Source organism: Parasteatoda tepidariorum, chromosome 10 (genome assembly GCF_043381705.1).
Source record: "Parasteatoda tepidariorum isolate YZ-2023 chromosome 10, CAS_Ptep_4.0, whole genome shotgun sequence".
In the NCBI taxonomy this organism is placed as follows: Eukaryota; Metazoa; Arthropoda; class Arachnida; order Araneae; family Theridiidae; genus Parasteatoda; species Parasteatoda tepidariorum.
The window spans coordinates 22,550,960-22,565,666 of record NC_092213.1 but is presented as its reverse complement, the minus strand read 5'-3'; the positions used below and the strand labels follow the sequence as shown (position 1 = coordinate 22,565,666).

General features: G+C 30.7%; 1 protein-coding gene across 2 annotated transcripts; it reads left to right on the top strand.

The window, feature by feature from the left end:
* The first annotated feature begins 2,454 nt into the window (after positions 1-2,454).
* On the top strand, positions 2,455-13,324 carry LOC107450707 (monocarboxylate transporter 5-like). Of its 2 annotated transcripts, none has more exons than XM_016066561.4 (4): positions 2,455-3,153; positions 7,311-7,516; positions 9,157-9,300; positions 11,336-13,324. In XM_016066561.4, exons 2-4 carry the CDS (start codon positions 7,324-7,326, stop codon positions 12,568-12,570), a joined length of 1,572 nt encoding a protein of 523 aa, XP_015922047.2. In that variant the 5' UTR covers positions 2,455-3,153; positions 7,311-7,323; the 3' UTR covers positions 12,571-13,324. The 2 variants fall into 2 exon arrangements, with proteins under 2 accessions (XP_015922047.2, XP_071043226.1); XM_071187125.1 differs by lacking the exon at positions 2,455-3,153 and adding an exon at positions 3,165-3,524.
* Positions 13,325-14,707: the final 1,383 nt, after the last annotated feature.

Genomic DNA, 14,707 nt, shown 5'->3' with positions numbered 1-14,707 from the left:
CAGTATTTGGTGCAGCCACCACGCGCTGCAATAAGTGCTGCTATACGACGTGGCATGGAGTCAAACAGATGTTGAATATCTGCTTGAGGAAGAGAATTCCATATCGCTTGTATGCGCAACCAAAGTTCGTCTTTGGAAACTGCAGGACGCGGATCACGAGTGAGACGCCGACCAACCATATCCCACACGTGCTCAATAGGCGACATATCCGGCGAATAAGCAGGCCAAGGAAGAAGTTGCATGCGTTGTGCTGAACAGAAGTCTCTAACAGTCCGCGCAACATGTGGGCGTGCATTATCCTGCTGAAAGATAGCTCCAGGGATGCCTTGAAGGAAAGGAACGACTTCGGGCTGTAGCACTTCACGGACGTATCTGTTGCTATTGAGATTACCCTCAATTCGTATCAAATTGGATCGTCCATGATACGAAATCGCACCCCAGACCATAACTCCGGGTGTTCGACCACTATGTCGTTCAATAATACACTCAGGAAGGCAGCGTTGACCGGCATAACGTCTAACACGAACACGGCCATCATGGGTCCACAAATTGAAGCGTGATTCATCTGAAAAGACAACTTGGTGCCAATCAGCTCGCCAGTCTCTGTGCTCAAGAGCCCACTGCCGACGCAGCCGTCGATGATCCGCCGTGAGGGGAATCCTGTATAATGGCACCCTTGCACGCAATCCACGGCGCAGCAGACGACGACGAATTGACGAAGCCGACAATTGTACACCTGTAGCAGTAGACCAATGTGCTGCCAGCTGCCTGGAGGAAGCTGTGCGATCATTCACCGCCATGCGGAGCAGGTGTCGATCATCGCGCTCTGACGTCACCTTCTGTCGTCCAGTGCCTGTTTTTCGAGTTGTTCGGTGCTCGTCGGTCCACTGCTTCCAAACTCGCATCACTGTGGAACTGTTCCGCTGCATACGAGCTGCTATTGCGCGATAGGAAAATCCTCCTTCTCGAAGGCCGATTATCCTCCCTCGTTCAAACTCCGTAAGTTGCTTGAATTTCTTATTCTTCCGTCGTGGAGGCATACTCAGGTCTCACTAAACGTTTGCCACTAACAAATAATCATAGACTATTTTCAACGTCCCGCTACAGCACTTTATTTATACGCTTTCAGCATCAATTCAGAGGGCGCTGCGCGCGCCACGCACGCGCGATGGCTCTGAAACTTTATTAATTTGCATAATATCCTATATCCATTATTAAAATAATATTTCATTTGATTCTGATGATTCCTTCATGGTGTTGCATTTTCTACAAACAGCAGTTTAAAAGAAATACGTTTACTGATTTTATGACTTGTTGAACGTGATTTGGATAAAGGAATTTTATAATTGTGTGTAAAAAATTTTCAATTCACTTAAAAAGCTCTCAACATATGGTGAAATACGCAAAAAATAAAATTATCATTGAGTGGTCTATACTTTTGATCGCTTTCCCGACCAAACTATGGACTAAACTAAAGGTATTTCCCAGATTGCGGCCGGCCCCTATATTTAGTCAAACAAAAATTTGAATTCGTCAAAAAAATGTTTGTTTATTCGGAGAAAGTACGTTTTTGTGTTTGATTTCGTAACTTAAAATTTCATTATCACTAATTAATTAGCATATTTCAGGTCTTCCCTTCGAACCATTAAGATTAAGTCCTAAATCGTGAAGATAGATCAAAAGTTATTCCGGGTGGTCCGTTTTTTCGTCCTTTTTTTGCACACTGTGCATCCGCTTTTTCTTTAATTTTATTTTTTAGGTGATTCATTGATGAATGCTTCAATTTCAATTATTTTCATAAGTATGGGTATATTTGGAATAATATACTTATCACTTTATACATGTATATTTAAATAATGTAAAAATGAGGATGAAAATTTTATAGAAGGAATCTGCATATTTTGAATCTTCTGAAATGGCGTTTCGATGCGTCAAGTCACTACAAAGAGAACGAGTTGCCGAATAAGTTGCCAAAATTTTTAAATGTTTTAAAATATCTCAGTATTTCAGCTATCGTGTTAACCGTCGAAATGAAACATTGTTTTAGTTTTTCCTCGAACAGTAGATAAGAATAATTACCCCCTAAATACCCCGATAACTACAAAATATCGAAACAAAACTTCATTTTAGTTTTTCCTCATAACATTCTACTAGGCTAATTACCCCCTAAATACCCAGATAACTACAAAATATCGAAATAAACATTTCTCAGTTTTTTACTTATCTCAACTATCCTTATAATCACAAAATATCGAGAAAAAGTTTGTTGTTGTTTTTTCTTAAAATAGTCGCTTAGGATAATTACACCCTAAATATCCTGGTAACAACAAAATATCGAAATTAAAAATTTTCAGTTTTTTTTTTTATTTATCTCAACTAACCTGATAAAAACAAAATATCGAAAAAAAACTTTTTTTAGTTCTTCTTCATAACAGTCGCTAAGGCTAGTTACCCCCTAAATACCTCGATAACAAAAAAATATGGAAATTGAAATTTTTCAATCTTCCTTATTGATATCAACTACCCTGATAATTACAAAATATCGAAATAATTTTTTTCTTAGTTTTTCAACATAACAGTCGATTATTTTAATAACCCCTAAATACCCCGACAACTACAAAATATCTAAATTAATTTTTTTCAGTTTCTTTTTTTTTTATTTACCTCATAAAGAGCACGTGGTCCTCATTTTAGCTGTCTAACTTCTTGAGAAATGAGAGAATTAGTAATGAATGGAGAGAGGGCTGTTTTTTATATATAGCGGGTGAAAACGAAATTCCTTATTTTTTTTAAATAAAATAATTTCTGATTAGTATATAACTGGGTTTTCAGTTTTTATTTCTTAGAAAAGAAAAACACGTTCCTGAAAATCAAGGACTTGGGGCCTGATAAGCTAAATTTATAGTTGCTATAGTTATTTTTAAACACAGGATTCTTAAACCTATCAAACATCGAAAAAAACTGGCTTTACTTTATTTCAGGGAGGTAATCTTTCAATGTCAGTAGATATTAATCTCTAACCAACTGTAATCTTGTTGGTGTGTCAATTGACGAAAAGAAAATACAGTCGATAATCAGATTTGTGTGTTTGATGGGAAAAAAGATTTTAAGTTGTATGGGGAAAAGGTTTTTTCTCATCATACTCAAATGAAGGTAAGAATGTATTTCATTTCATATAATTATTATTAAGTAGAAGGCTTTGCCTCCTTTACATTTCCATAAGCAACCTCCTCTATTGTTATGCAATAATTTTTATTTCTTCATTATAAATAATTTGTTGCATCAAATTAAGATGTACCGTAAACCGGGGCGAGTCTACCCATTTTAGTTTTATTTAATTTTCACTATTTTAAATTGCAAATAAAAAAATTTTTACCGACGGAGGACTTAGTTCAGACTCTAAGGAAGATGGCGCTGTAGTAGTTTGATCCGTTTTTATTTATTTGGTGTCTTTTTAACCGACCTGTTCAAACGTCTTTTGAGAGATTTGTATTGAAAATCAGCAAACTTTTAGTTGGTGCTCCGTAAGTATATTATTATTATTACTATTTTCACTTTGGTTAAGTGATAAACTTATCTAAGACTAAGATTACATTAATTTTATATGAAAAAAAACAAAAAGAATGTAAGTTTTGCTGTTGTAAACAAAAAGCCAGAATTCGCGGGGCGAGTCTACCCATTCGTATTTAGTTTTAATAAAGCATAATAATATAATTTAGAACTTTGTTTATATTAAAATTAAGTCATTTTAAATGAATTTGAGTATATTATTTTAATTCTGCATTGATAAATTTATCATTAATAAGAAAATTTATAGGTTAAATATAAATGTAAATATAAAATATGTTTATTTTACTTATTTTTTAAATTTTTATATTACAAAATTAACTTTTTTTATTTAATGCAAGTTAAATAAATTATTATTTATATTACATATGGTTCAAAATTATATTCATACGAAATTTTTCATGATTCCCAATGTTTGAATTTCGATTTTGTTAATAATCTTTAATTATTATTATTTATTAATTATTTAATTGCAAATTTATATTCATTTTAATTTATTTTTATCAACAATAATCAGAAAAAAATGTTCTTTTATAATGTTAATGATTATAAAGACAAAACTGTGATCAAAATGTGATAATTGATCAAATACTCAATTTGTGCTATTTTATGAATAAAAAAATGGAATATATAATAAAGTTATGAATTTTGCTTCATAAATATCCTATATAGTAACTAAAATAACAATTTAATAGTAAAATTTGATTATTTACAATGTTAACATTCATTTTAGTAGAATGGGTAGACTCGCCCCATACGAGAGATTTGTCAGCAGTTCTATAAAAATATACAGTAACAGCGTAACTGTTAATATTTTCTAAAATCGATTTCACAGCTTTAAAGAGGGATAAATAGCGATTCCGAAACACCTATTAAAAGCCTTTTTTCTTTAATATTTACAAAAGTTTGACCACTTGAAAGTTGACAAACTGAAAAAATGGGTAGACTCGCCCCGGTTTACGGTATTAAATTATCTCAGTTTTTTGCATTGTTTTGACACAAATTTGGTTCTCAAATTTAGTTCCCAAATACACTACCCTTCAATAATGGAAGAGACATTTTCAGTTTTTGATAATTTTTTTAAAATTTTTCAAAAAATATTAAGAGATCTATTTTGTAACTTCAGAGATGTTTAGTTCATGTAATTTTTCATACTTAGCAATAAGGTTTGAAGCCTTCGGAGGTTAGCGGGACCGACAATAAATTACGAAAAAATATTCGAACTCTATAAGGCAGAAAATTAAGCAATAAGTAACTTAAGCAGTCTGTAACTGGCGTCAATTACTTTGATTGTCATTTGCAATAATTGCATAAAATTTTGTGAACCTACTTAAATATTTATGGAAATATGGACATTTAATAAAAACTAATTTTTTATCTTACGTTTTTTTGGTATAAATGTAAAATTTTTTGAGTAATTTTAAATTAATTACAAAATTATTGTTTCAAAATTTGAAGAAAATTCATTAAGAACTGTGCAAGATATGAGTACTTAAAGTAATTCATTTGCAAGGCACATGCGGTTCCGTATAGGTTATTAAGGAGTTGTGTAATTTACCATACTACATAATACATTTTTTAGAAAATCTCCGATCAATTTAAACTTCTTTTTAAAAAGTACAAAAACTTCTTAGAAAATTTCTTGAAACCTTCTGAATTTTTAAGATATTCAAATCAGATGTTTTCTATTAGTTGCGAACAACTACAAAATTAAAAAGAAAAAACTTTAAATTTTTCCGAGCGTGTTTAATGAAATTTCTTCACATTTTAAAACAATACTTTTGTAATCAACTTTAAAATACTCCAAAAGTTTTGTTTAATTTTATTGAATGTTTTTAAAGTTATAGCAAAAATATGTAAGACAAAAAATACTTTTTTTATAAAAAATGTCTTTATCTCCATAAATAATTTGTCTAAGAATACGAAATTTAATGCAATAATTGCAAATAATAACCAAAATAATCGATACAAGTCACGAGAGTATTGCTTAATTTTTTGACGTAGGGTGTTTAAAAATAGGGTGCGTGTTTTCTTTCGTAATTTATTTCCAATTCCTCAAACCATTATTGATAACCATTAACCATTATTGATAAGTATGATAAATTGCAGGAACTAAACACTTATAATATTACAAAATAATCCTAAGTATTTCAATGAGAAATTTAAAAAAATTTCAACATCTGAAAGCCTCTCTTCCATTATTGTATGGTATTATATATAGGGGCAAATTTTGAATCTGAACACTTTACCCCGTTGAAAATGCAATTTCATCCACAAACCTGTTTGATAAATTCTTACTTAAATTTTGGTTACAACAAGAAGTTATTTAATGTTTTTCTCCAAAGAGATCGTTGAATAGTATAGTTAAAAGTTAATTTATACTCATAATAATCCTTTTCAATTTTGTATTCATTATTTTAACCACATATGTTGATTGAGCGCTGTTTTACATGAAGCTCATTACAGCCGCGATGGCTCAGGGGACAGAGCCTTCGCCTTCCAATGAGATGAACCGAGTTCGAATTCCAGCGATTGCTAGTCGATACAAATTCCGCATCTGGCTTGCATCGACCACAGTGCTGAAGTGAAATATCCTCAGTGGTAGACGGATTATGGGTTAGTGTTCCCTTGCCGTCAGAGGTTCTCGTGGTCTCCTCCGTGTAACATAAATGTAGATTAGTTCCAACAAAAAGTCCTCCACGAAGGCAAGTTTCGCCCAATTCTTTCCCAATTCTCATCCTTGCCTTTTGAATTGGGTTCAAAACAACAAGATAAATTAGAGTTGAGCATTATTGAGTTGAACATTGGTAATCGCAAACGCAAAATTAGATCGGCTTTTCAACAACAGTTATAAAATAAAGTATCACCAGATAGATCAGTTATGTATTATATTTCAGTAATATACTTCTATATATTTAATTCTTGGGAAAAGATTATAATATTCAAAAACAGCTATATGTGATTTATTATAAAGTGTGATTATGAAATTTAATTGAGAAGATTTTGTCGTAATGAAAAACTAGTATCTACCATTCCTTCGTTGAAGAACTTCGTTAAATAGTTTATACTAATTATCTTCTAATAATGCCGAATATTTTCAAAATGCAATACTTAAATACATTTAGCACAAAAAAATAAAAGAGCTGAAATATTTTTTTAGTCATAAAAGAATAGATAAATTTGATTGATGAATTATTTATCACTAGTGTTTTACGCCCAATAAATTTAAATAATTAATTTCAAAAGGTTTCTCTTTGAAGCAGACATTACACCAGTGTTTATTCTATATATTTTATATATATATATATATANTATATATATATATATAAGTGCAGATTTGAAAAAAAAATTTGTTTTGAAGTGAGCCAGCCGTGTTTGGAAGATTTTACTTTTAACGCAGAAGAAGACACCGATGTTTCAAGCTGTATTTTATAACCATAAATTATCAAAATGCTTAATATAAAATACTTCAATTATTTTGACCTAAAGACAAAGAATGAAAAATGTATTAAAATATATTAAATAAAAATTCTGAGTTAGAGGGGTACATGAATGTTTCCTTAAGTAAATAATACAAACTTTAAATTTAATGTATGTTTCAAAGATATTCAAATTTAAAATATAAGTCTGTAAGGAATGTCTGTTCTCTGATTAATTATGAATTTTTTACAAATATTTAAATATAATTTCCTAGTCTTAATGCTTATCATCTGATTTTTTAATTAAGTTTTCAATTTTTCCAGACCTAATATTGTAATGAAAAGGACCGGTCTTAATAGCTGGAGAAGCTGGATTGTTGCTGTTGCTTGTGCTGTTATTTACTGTTTATTTGCACCTGTGTACAGGTTAGCTGCAATATTTTATGCAGAATTCGTAGACAATTTCGACATCGATAGAAAAAGTGCATCTATACCATTCGTTGTGTTAGGATTTGTAAGATGTTCATCGGGTAAGCGTTTACCCTTATTACTATTGAATATTTTTAGTTGCTTCTAACTTTTTATAAATATTATTAATTCATTCAGATTTTGCTGACAAAACGTTAAAAATATAAGAAGAGTATGAAATGCTGACAATATGTGTGAACGCAAGGTATTCTATGAAATGCCTAAGTATAGAATACCCAGGCATTTCACAGTGATGTTTTTCAATCATTCTGTTAAACATAGGCTCAAAAAGTGGTATTAAGCTTGTGACAAGGGCCTTAATATTCCTTGGAATAATAATTTTGTTTACTTAATGAATATTTATCTAAACGATTTTGTGGATAGGACCAGACAGCAAAGACAACTCAGGATTGCCTTGGCTAGTAACGTGCTGTAGTGAAAGAAGAGGAAAGGATTTTCATAAATTAAAAATCTCTTTAAATTCTCAGGCTGCAAATTTTCTCTGACTCCTCAATTCCAAAGTCCTTGAAATGTAAAATTATACTTTGATATTTTATACTTAATTTAATTAATATTATTTAAAGTAATATTAACCACACTTCTGACGAATTATATAAACACATATATAAAAAGTCTAGTAATTACTTGAAATGGTATTAGGTGTGAAAAAAACTTAAAAATCTCAGTAATTTTTATATCATTACCCGCTAAAAAATCATTCCTCTAAACTAAACGAACAAACGCTGGCAGTTGATATGTAACAAGAAGAAATGTATGGTAAGCCGGTATTCTACAGATGATCTAGAAATTTTGTAGGTCTAGGTAGAATGCCTGATGTGTTTCATACTTTGTTTGATTATTTCTCTTGCGAATGAGTAAGCAATGAATTAAATGCTAAATCGCTTCATACTTTGCTATCCACTTTGAAGTATTCGATAAAATACCTAGATATTCTATATAATGCCAGATTCCAGACTTTTTCATCAACCTATATGTTATAAGAAAATCAGTTTTATTCGCGGTTTCGGTTTTATATTGTTTGGTTAAAAAAAAGCATGTATTTTAAAGAATGCCTGATGCATTTCATACTTTGCAAGTTTGTTCTTCATGAAAATGAGTATGGAGTGTGTTAAATATTAAATCGCTACATGCTTTACTCACCAATTTTAAACATTCAATATAAGATATTCTATAGAATACCTAGATATTCTATAGAATGCCGGATTTCAGACTTTTTTACTAACCTATATGTTATAAAAAAAGTTTATTCTCACATTTTTCTTAAGCAATATTCATGCATCTTAACAAATGTTTGATGCATTTCATACTTCGGTCTGATCATGTGAATGAGTAAGCGATGTGTTGAATGTTTATTCACTTCATACTCTGCTCACAAATTTCAAGTATTCTAAAATATGCCTAGATATTCTATAGAATGCTGAATTTCAGACTTTTCCAATAATCTATATATTTTAAAAAATTAATTTTTCTCTGACATTTTTGTTAAAAGGCTACTGACCTTATCCTTGTTCTATAGAATTTCATGTTTAAAAGCATATTTAGTATCCAATGAGAACATCTTCTGCATTAATTAGCATATTTGAGGTCTTCCTTTGAAACCTTTAAGATTTTTTATTTTGCGCACTGCTTATCAATTTTATTGAATAACAGCATGAAAACCAATAAAAGTTTTTTTCATCAGGTCCGATCTATGGAATTCTGGGGGAAAGGTTTGGTCTTCGTTGCATGACTTTGGTTGGTTGCTGTCTTTGTGTAATAGGATTAACAGCGAGCTTCTTTGCCCAAGATGTCATTGCTTTATCCGTCACTATAGGATTATTCTATGGTAAATTTTGTTAAGAATAAATTATTTTCAATATATTGTAAATTTTATGTTTGTTTATCCTGTACTGTTAGGGACTTTCTAGAGACGACATATACAGGGTTGACACAGAAAAAAATGAACAAAATAGTTGATTTTAGTAGCCTAAAGCATGAAAATAGTTGCCTAAATAAGAACAAAAATTCAGCAAAAATAACTCTAAAATTTTATTAAATGACTTAATTGTCATATACCATCATACATTTAGTCAAGTTGGTGGCAAATACGATAATTTTTATGTAAACGTTAGTGTTCTAGCACTAAATTTTTATATAAAAAAAATATCTATATATATATATANGGAAATATGATAATTTTTATATAAACGTTAGAGTTTTAGCACTAAAGTTCAACATAAAAAAAAATTTGTATATTTGCAGAAAATTAAATACTTTTAATTACTAGAATTCATTCAAAAAAATACTTTTTCATTAGAAAAAAAATTCTAAAAATTTTTCCCTTTTATCAATAATTAATTGAGCAAATATATATATATTGTGAAAAGTGAATACTCAAATTCAAAATTCATGCATCGTATTAAAAATTGGGATTTTTAAAATCATGCAGAATTTCTTAGCAATAATCGTTCAAAAGGCGATCGAGAAATGAAATAGACTTAGAATCTATGCAAATTGAACGCATTAAAAAGTGATGACTCAAATTTGCAATCTAAAACTTTTTAATTTTTAATTACTTATTTAATTTCTTTAAATTTTATTATTTTTATTTTACATTTCCTAAGAAAAGAAATTCAGCGTCTTCAGAAGATTTCGCGGCAGGTTTTCAACCCAATTATGCTAAAAAAACATTGCTAGGAGTACAGAAAAGTCTCCTAATAGTCTCCTTTTCCTGAAAATAGTTGCTTTTTTAGTCTTTTCAGGCAAAAAAAAGTTGCCATAGTCGCCTCATGCTGAAAATAGTTGCATTTTAGTCGCCTGTGGCAATCCTGCATATGCTCAATCCCACTTCTGGTCCACGATTTTCTTAGGGTCAACGGTCTGATGGATCTTGTCTGACATCGTCAGGCATTTGTAGGATAAGCCACAACAACAACATGTTTGTGTTTTTATTTAGCTATATGGCTGATATTCAAAATAGCAAAAGCAGATATAACCATGATAGATATGACCGTATATAGATGATGCTAATAGAAACGTACTTCATCAGCGAATAATCACGAATCTCAAAAATGATCCATTAATTTAATTGAGGAGTGTTCCGAAATAGCATAATTATTTTTGGAAAAAAAGCATCTACAGTAGGCAGTATTTTATAATAACATTTTTAGACATGTATATAAAAACGAATAAACGAAAGAACTAACCAAATTGGAATTCACCACAAATTTAAAAACTGGAAGTAGGCATTGTCTTGTTACAATGATATTCCCAACATATTTAATTTCAATGTACTTCTCTTAAAATAAACTCTACTATTAATCTCTTCATAATTTGTTGTAAATCCAAGCTTTCTATTTTTGACTAGAAATTTAATTTCAATTTTAAAAATATGATTGTTAGATATTTCACCCCCTAATCATATATACAAGAAGATACTGCCAATTGGCATCATTTTACTGATCTTCTCTTGATTTTTTTACTATTGTTCAAGCATTTTTTTTCGTGATAACAAAACGAACAGAACGATGTTTATAAATGTATAGGTTCTAAATGTATAGGTAACCGGTTTACTATTGTTATACTTGCTAACAAATGTAATTGGCGATATTGCTTAATTTGAATCAATTTAATATTTCGTTAAAAAGTGATATTTAATATTGTGTTAAATATACTACAAATCGCAATTATTTACTGATATTTTATCGAACCATCATAAGCAACAATCATTTTTTTTTATCAAATAAGCAAATGTTACTGTTTGGAAAACAATCGCGGGAATTAATTTTGACATCTTTTTTCCGATTTTACAATTTTCTTTTGCGTATAAACTAAAATAGGGAAATAGACAACACAGTGTGTTAATTTTTTTTCTATCATAGGTTTTGGAATGACATGTACAGCGCTACTGCCATCTATCATAAGAAGTCATTTTGATCACAATGCAACTACTATATCATATGCAATAGTTAACCTTGGACCAGGCATATGTGGTATCGCCTTTCCCGGTGTTATAATGTATTTTTTAGACGTGTATGGTGTTTCAGGAGCTTTATTGCTTTCTTCGGCTATCTTACTCAACTCACTTCCTCTAATCATGATACTGAAAAAGCCGAAAAAAATTACACCTAAAGTTGAAATGCAAGTAACCCGAAATAACATGATACATGAAACCATTTCTCAGCAAGGCAAAATTCATAACGAGGAAACATTTGCTACAGAAACAAATCGCATTAGGACCAACAAAGATAGTGTAGGTCATTCAGAAACGCTACAGTTAAAGGATGATCTTAACATCGTGAAAATAACTTCAACTTTCATTGAAAAGAAAATTCCAAAATGTATGCAGCATAGCCAAGAAGGGTGCTCATGTTTAACTCTGTTAAAGAAACCTGATTCACAAAGGTTTTCACATCCAAACAAAATTGAAATAATTTCTGAAAATTACCAAGTACAAGTACAGAAAAAAGATCATCCTCAACCAGTTTTAAAAGACGTTGATATCGCTCCTTCAAATAATAACGTGCAAGAAATCATCCAAAAAGAGTTTACCAATGCGAAACATTCAAATGCAATAACATCTGACAAATATAAAGGAAAGAACAAAAACTTATTCCACTCATTAAACGTTCTAAGAGATCCAACGTTTATAGTTTTGACGTTCATACAGGGTATTGCTGTTTACACATATCATGTGTGGCTTACTACACTAATAGACTATTCCAGAGATAAAGAAATCGATAGGAGTTTCGAAATATACCTTTTGACACTAAACCCAATCACAGACATAATTGGACGCGTAGCTCTCGCATGGGTAACAGATAAAGGCTATCTTTCAATAGCAAAGATGGGCGCACTTTTATTTATGTCACTTTCTATTTCAAGCATTTGGATTGCTGTAGCAAAAGATTTTGCAATGTTAGCATCGGGCAATATGTTAATGACATTTACTAGTGGAGCATATTTGAGCATATGCCCTGGAATGAGTTATGCATATATTGAAAAGGATAAACAGATACTATCCATTGCCTCTTATGGTTCATTGTACGCACCCTTAAGTTTTACAGTGTCCCCCTTAATAGGTAAGAATTATTCTATTTATTTGATAAAGCTATAGTGACATTAATTTTGGAGAAATTCTATGGCAATTGTTTTTTGGAATTGTAAAAAAATTTTAAGGGAAGGCAATTCTAAGAATTTTTCTGCAATTTCTGTGCGTTATGCAGGCACAGATTGGTGAGGAAAATATGCGAAAAGTCAAGTGGATTAAAATTTTTAAAAAATAAATTTTATCAATCAGTTTCAATCTAATTTCACTTAGAGCGTGGATTACTTTTATCACCCTGTTAAGTTTATATGTTGACAATAGAATACAAAAAATTTTACTTTATTTCAATTCGTTCAATTGGCGAGGTCTATAAATATAGAGCTCTAATTTTATTTTTTGCAACATAGCGTTCGCGTTTTTGGCTTTAAATTTGTTGCCAAAAGAGAGACATTCTCAGGTTATTGGTCCACTTTTTGTAGCTCATGGTACTTAAAGCCTTTTTCCCCTTCAAAAACACTCGAAGATTGCCTAGTAACTTCAACCCCTGAAATGTGCAAAATCCGCAAGTTTGGTAATCCTTTTTAAGATAAATCGCCTATCTGTTGCTAAATGCATTTCTTGCATTCCAAAAACTTTCAAAAGATAGTCTGTCCCTTCATTCACCAAGTTTTGCGATATTAAAAGATTCATCAAAGTGAATGAATGCTGTACAGTTAAATGAAACTAAATTAAGATTCTTTCTCATTTACAAAAAAAAATTTTAATAATAATTTTTACCCCACTTTGGTAGCCTAACGACCTGCGCTCGACGTCGAGCACTTTACGGAAGAACAATTTAACGAGGGCCAATACCGTTCATCCTCTGTCCCTTTGCAGACTCGTTTAAGTGGTCACCCACCCGCATTCGGACCGCAGTCAGTGATGCTTGATTTTAGTGTTCTACTAGGAACACTGTATGTATCAAAGATCAGTTCATTGCGGGATTGGTGTTTAAAAAAAACATCAATTTAAGTAATTGAAAGTATTTTTTGATAGCAAGACCTGATCTTCTCTACTTTATTTAAAACAGAATATAAAGTATTTGGGTATAATATAGAGATAAATCACTTTTTCCAAATGGGACATTTTTAAATAAAACTGTTCCTTATTATTTCCAGATCAGTACTTCATAAGTTTAAGGAATTCTTATTAAATAACAGTCGTATTTACACGTAAATACTACTTTTAGATTTGGTGTTTTTACCAAAAGTGTTGTCCTAAACAATTTTAATAAGCGACAATAACATTGCATTCCCCCCCTTTCCCCCCAAAAAATCTACTTACCTTCTTTGAATTGACTCTTTGATAATGAGAATAATAGCGAACTAACATTTAAAATTGTCATTTTAACTTTTATTTTAAAAAAATTTTCAAATCTGCATTTGTCATATTTGTTCCGAAGTAGATTTGGCCATATTTCTCCTTATAGCTAACCGCATATTATTTAGTCACACAACATAATTAGTCACAAATGTTCAAAACATTGCATAAATCACATTGATAATGCATGAATCTTTTTACATTTTTCAGGATATTTTAGGGAGAATCTAGGATCATACGATGGACTTTATTATTTGCTTGCTGTGATGAACTTTGCCAGCAGTCTGATTGTTCTGATGCTTCCAATGCTAGCTAATATGAGAGAAAAAAAGGAAAAGATATAAGATCAGCACCATTGTTTGAAATAAATTGATATTATTACGATAAAGTGAAAGAAATTAATTTTATGTACATAATTTTGTAATACTTAATTTAAAAAATCAAAGCATTTGTGTAAATATTAACATAATTACATGGTTAATTTAACAAAGACTAGGAGGCTCCATCCCCTGTGCGTTTCGCTCACCAATCCCGGTGGTTGGTCATCATTGTTTTCTTTTTCTTCAAAAGTCGATAAAAAAATCTTCTTGTTTATTAAACATATGATGATTATAACTTCATGTAAGCATTTTTTTAAATATGTTAACAGTAACTACAAGAAAGGATATCTGGATTTGAAAAATAATCAATTGTATTTGAAAAAAAATATTTAAATTTAGGAAAGCAGAATATGTGACACAATGAAAAGTAATGAATGAGACATATTGACAATATATTTTATTTTATTTTATATCATTGGGTGAACAATCAATTCAATTTTGAATTTATCACTACCTATGTTCAACTG

Coding starts and splice junctions, on each gene's coding strand:
- LOC107450707 (XM_016066561.4), top strand. CDS start 7,324: ATGAAAAGGACCGGTCTTAATAGCTGGAGAAGCTGGATTGTTGCTGTT. Junction 7,517..9,156: donor ATTTGTAAGATGTTCATCGG/GTAAGCGTTTAC, acceptor TTTTTTCATCAG/GTCCGATCTATGGAATTCTG. Junction 9,301..11,335: donor CACTATAGGATTATTCTATG/GTAAATTTTGTT, acceptor TTTCTATCATAG/GTTTTGGAATGACATGTACA.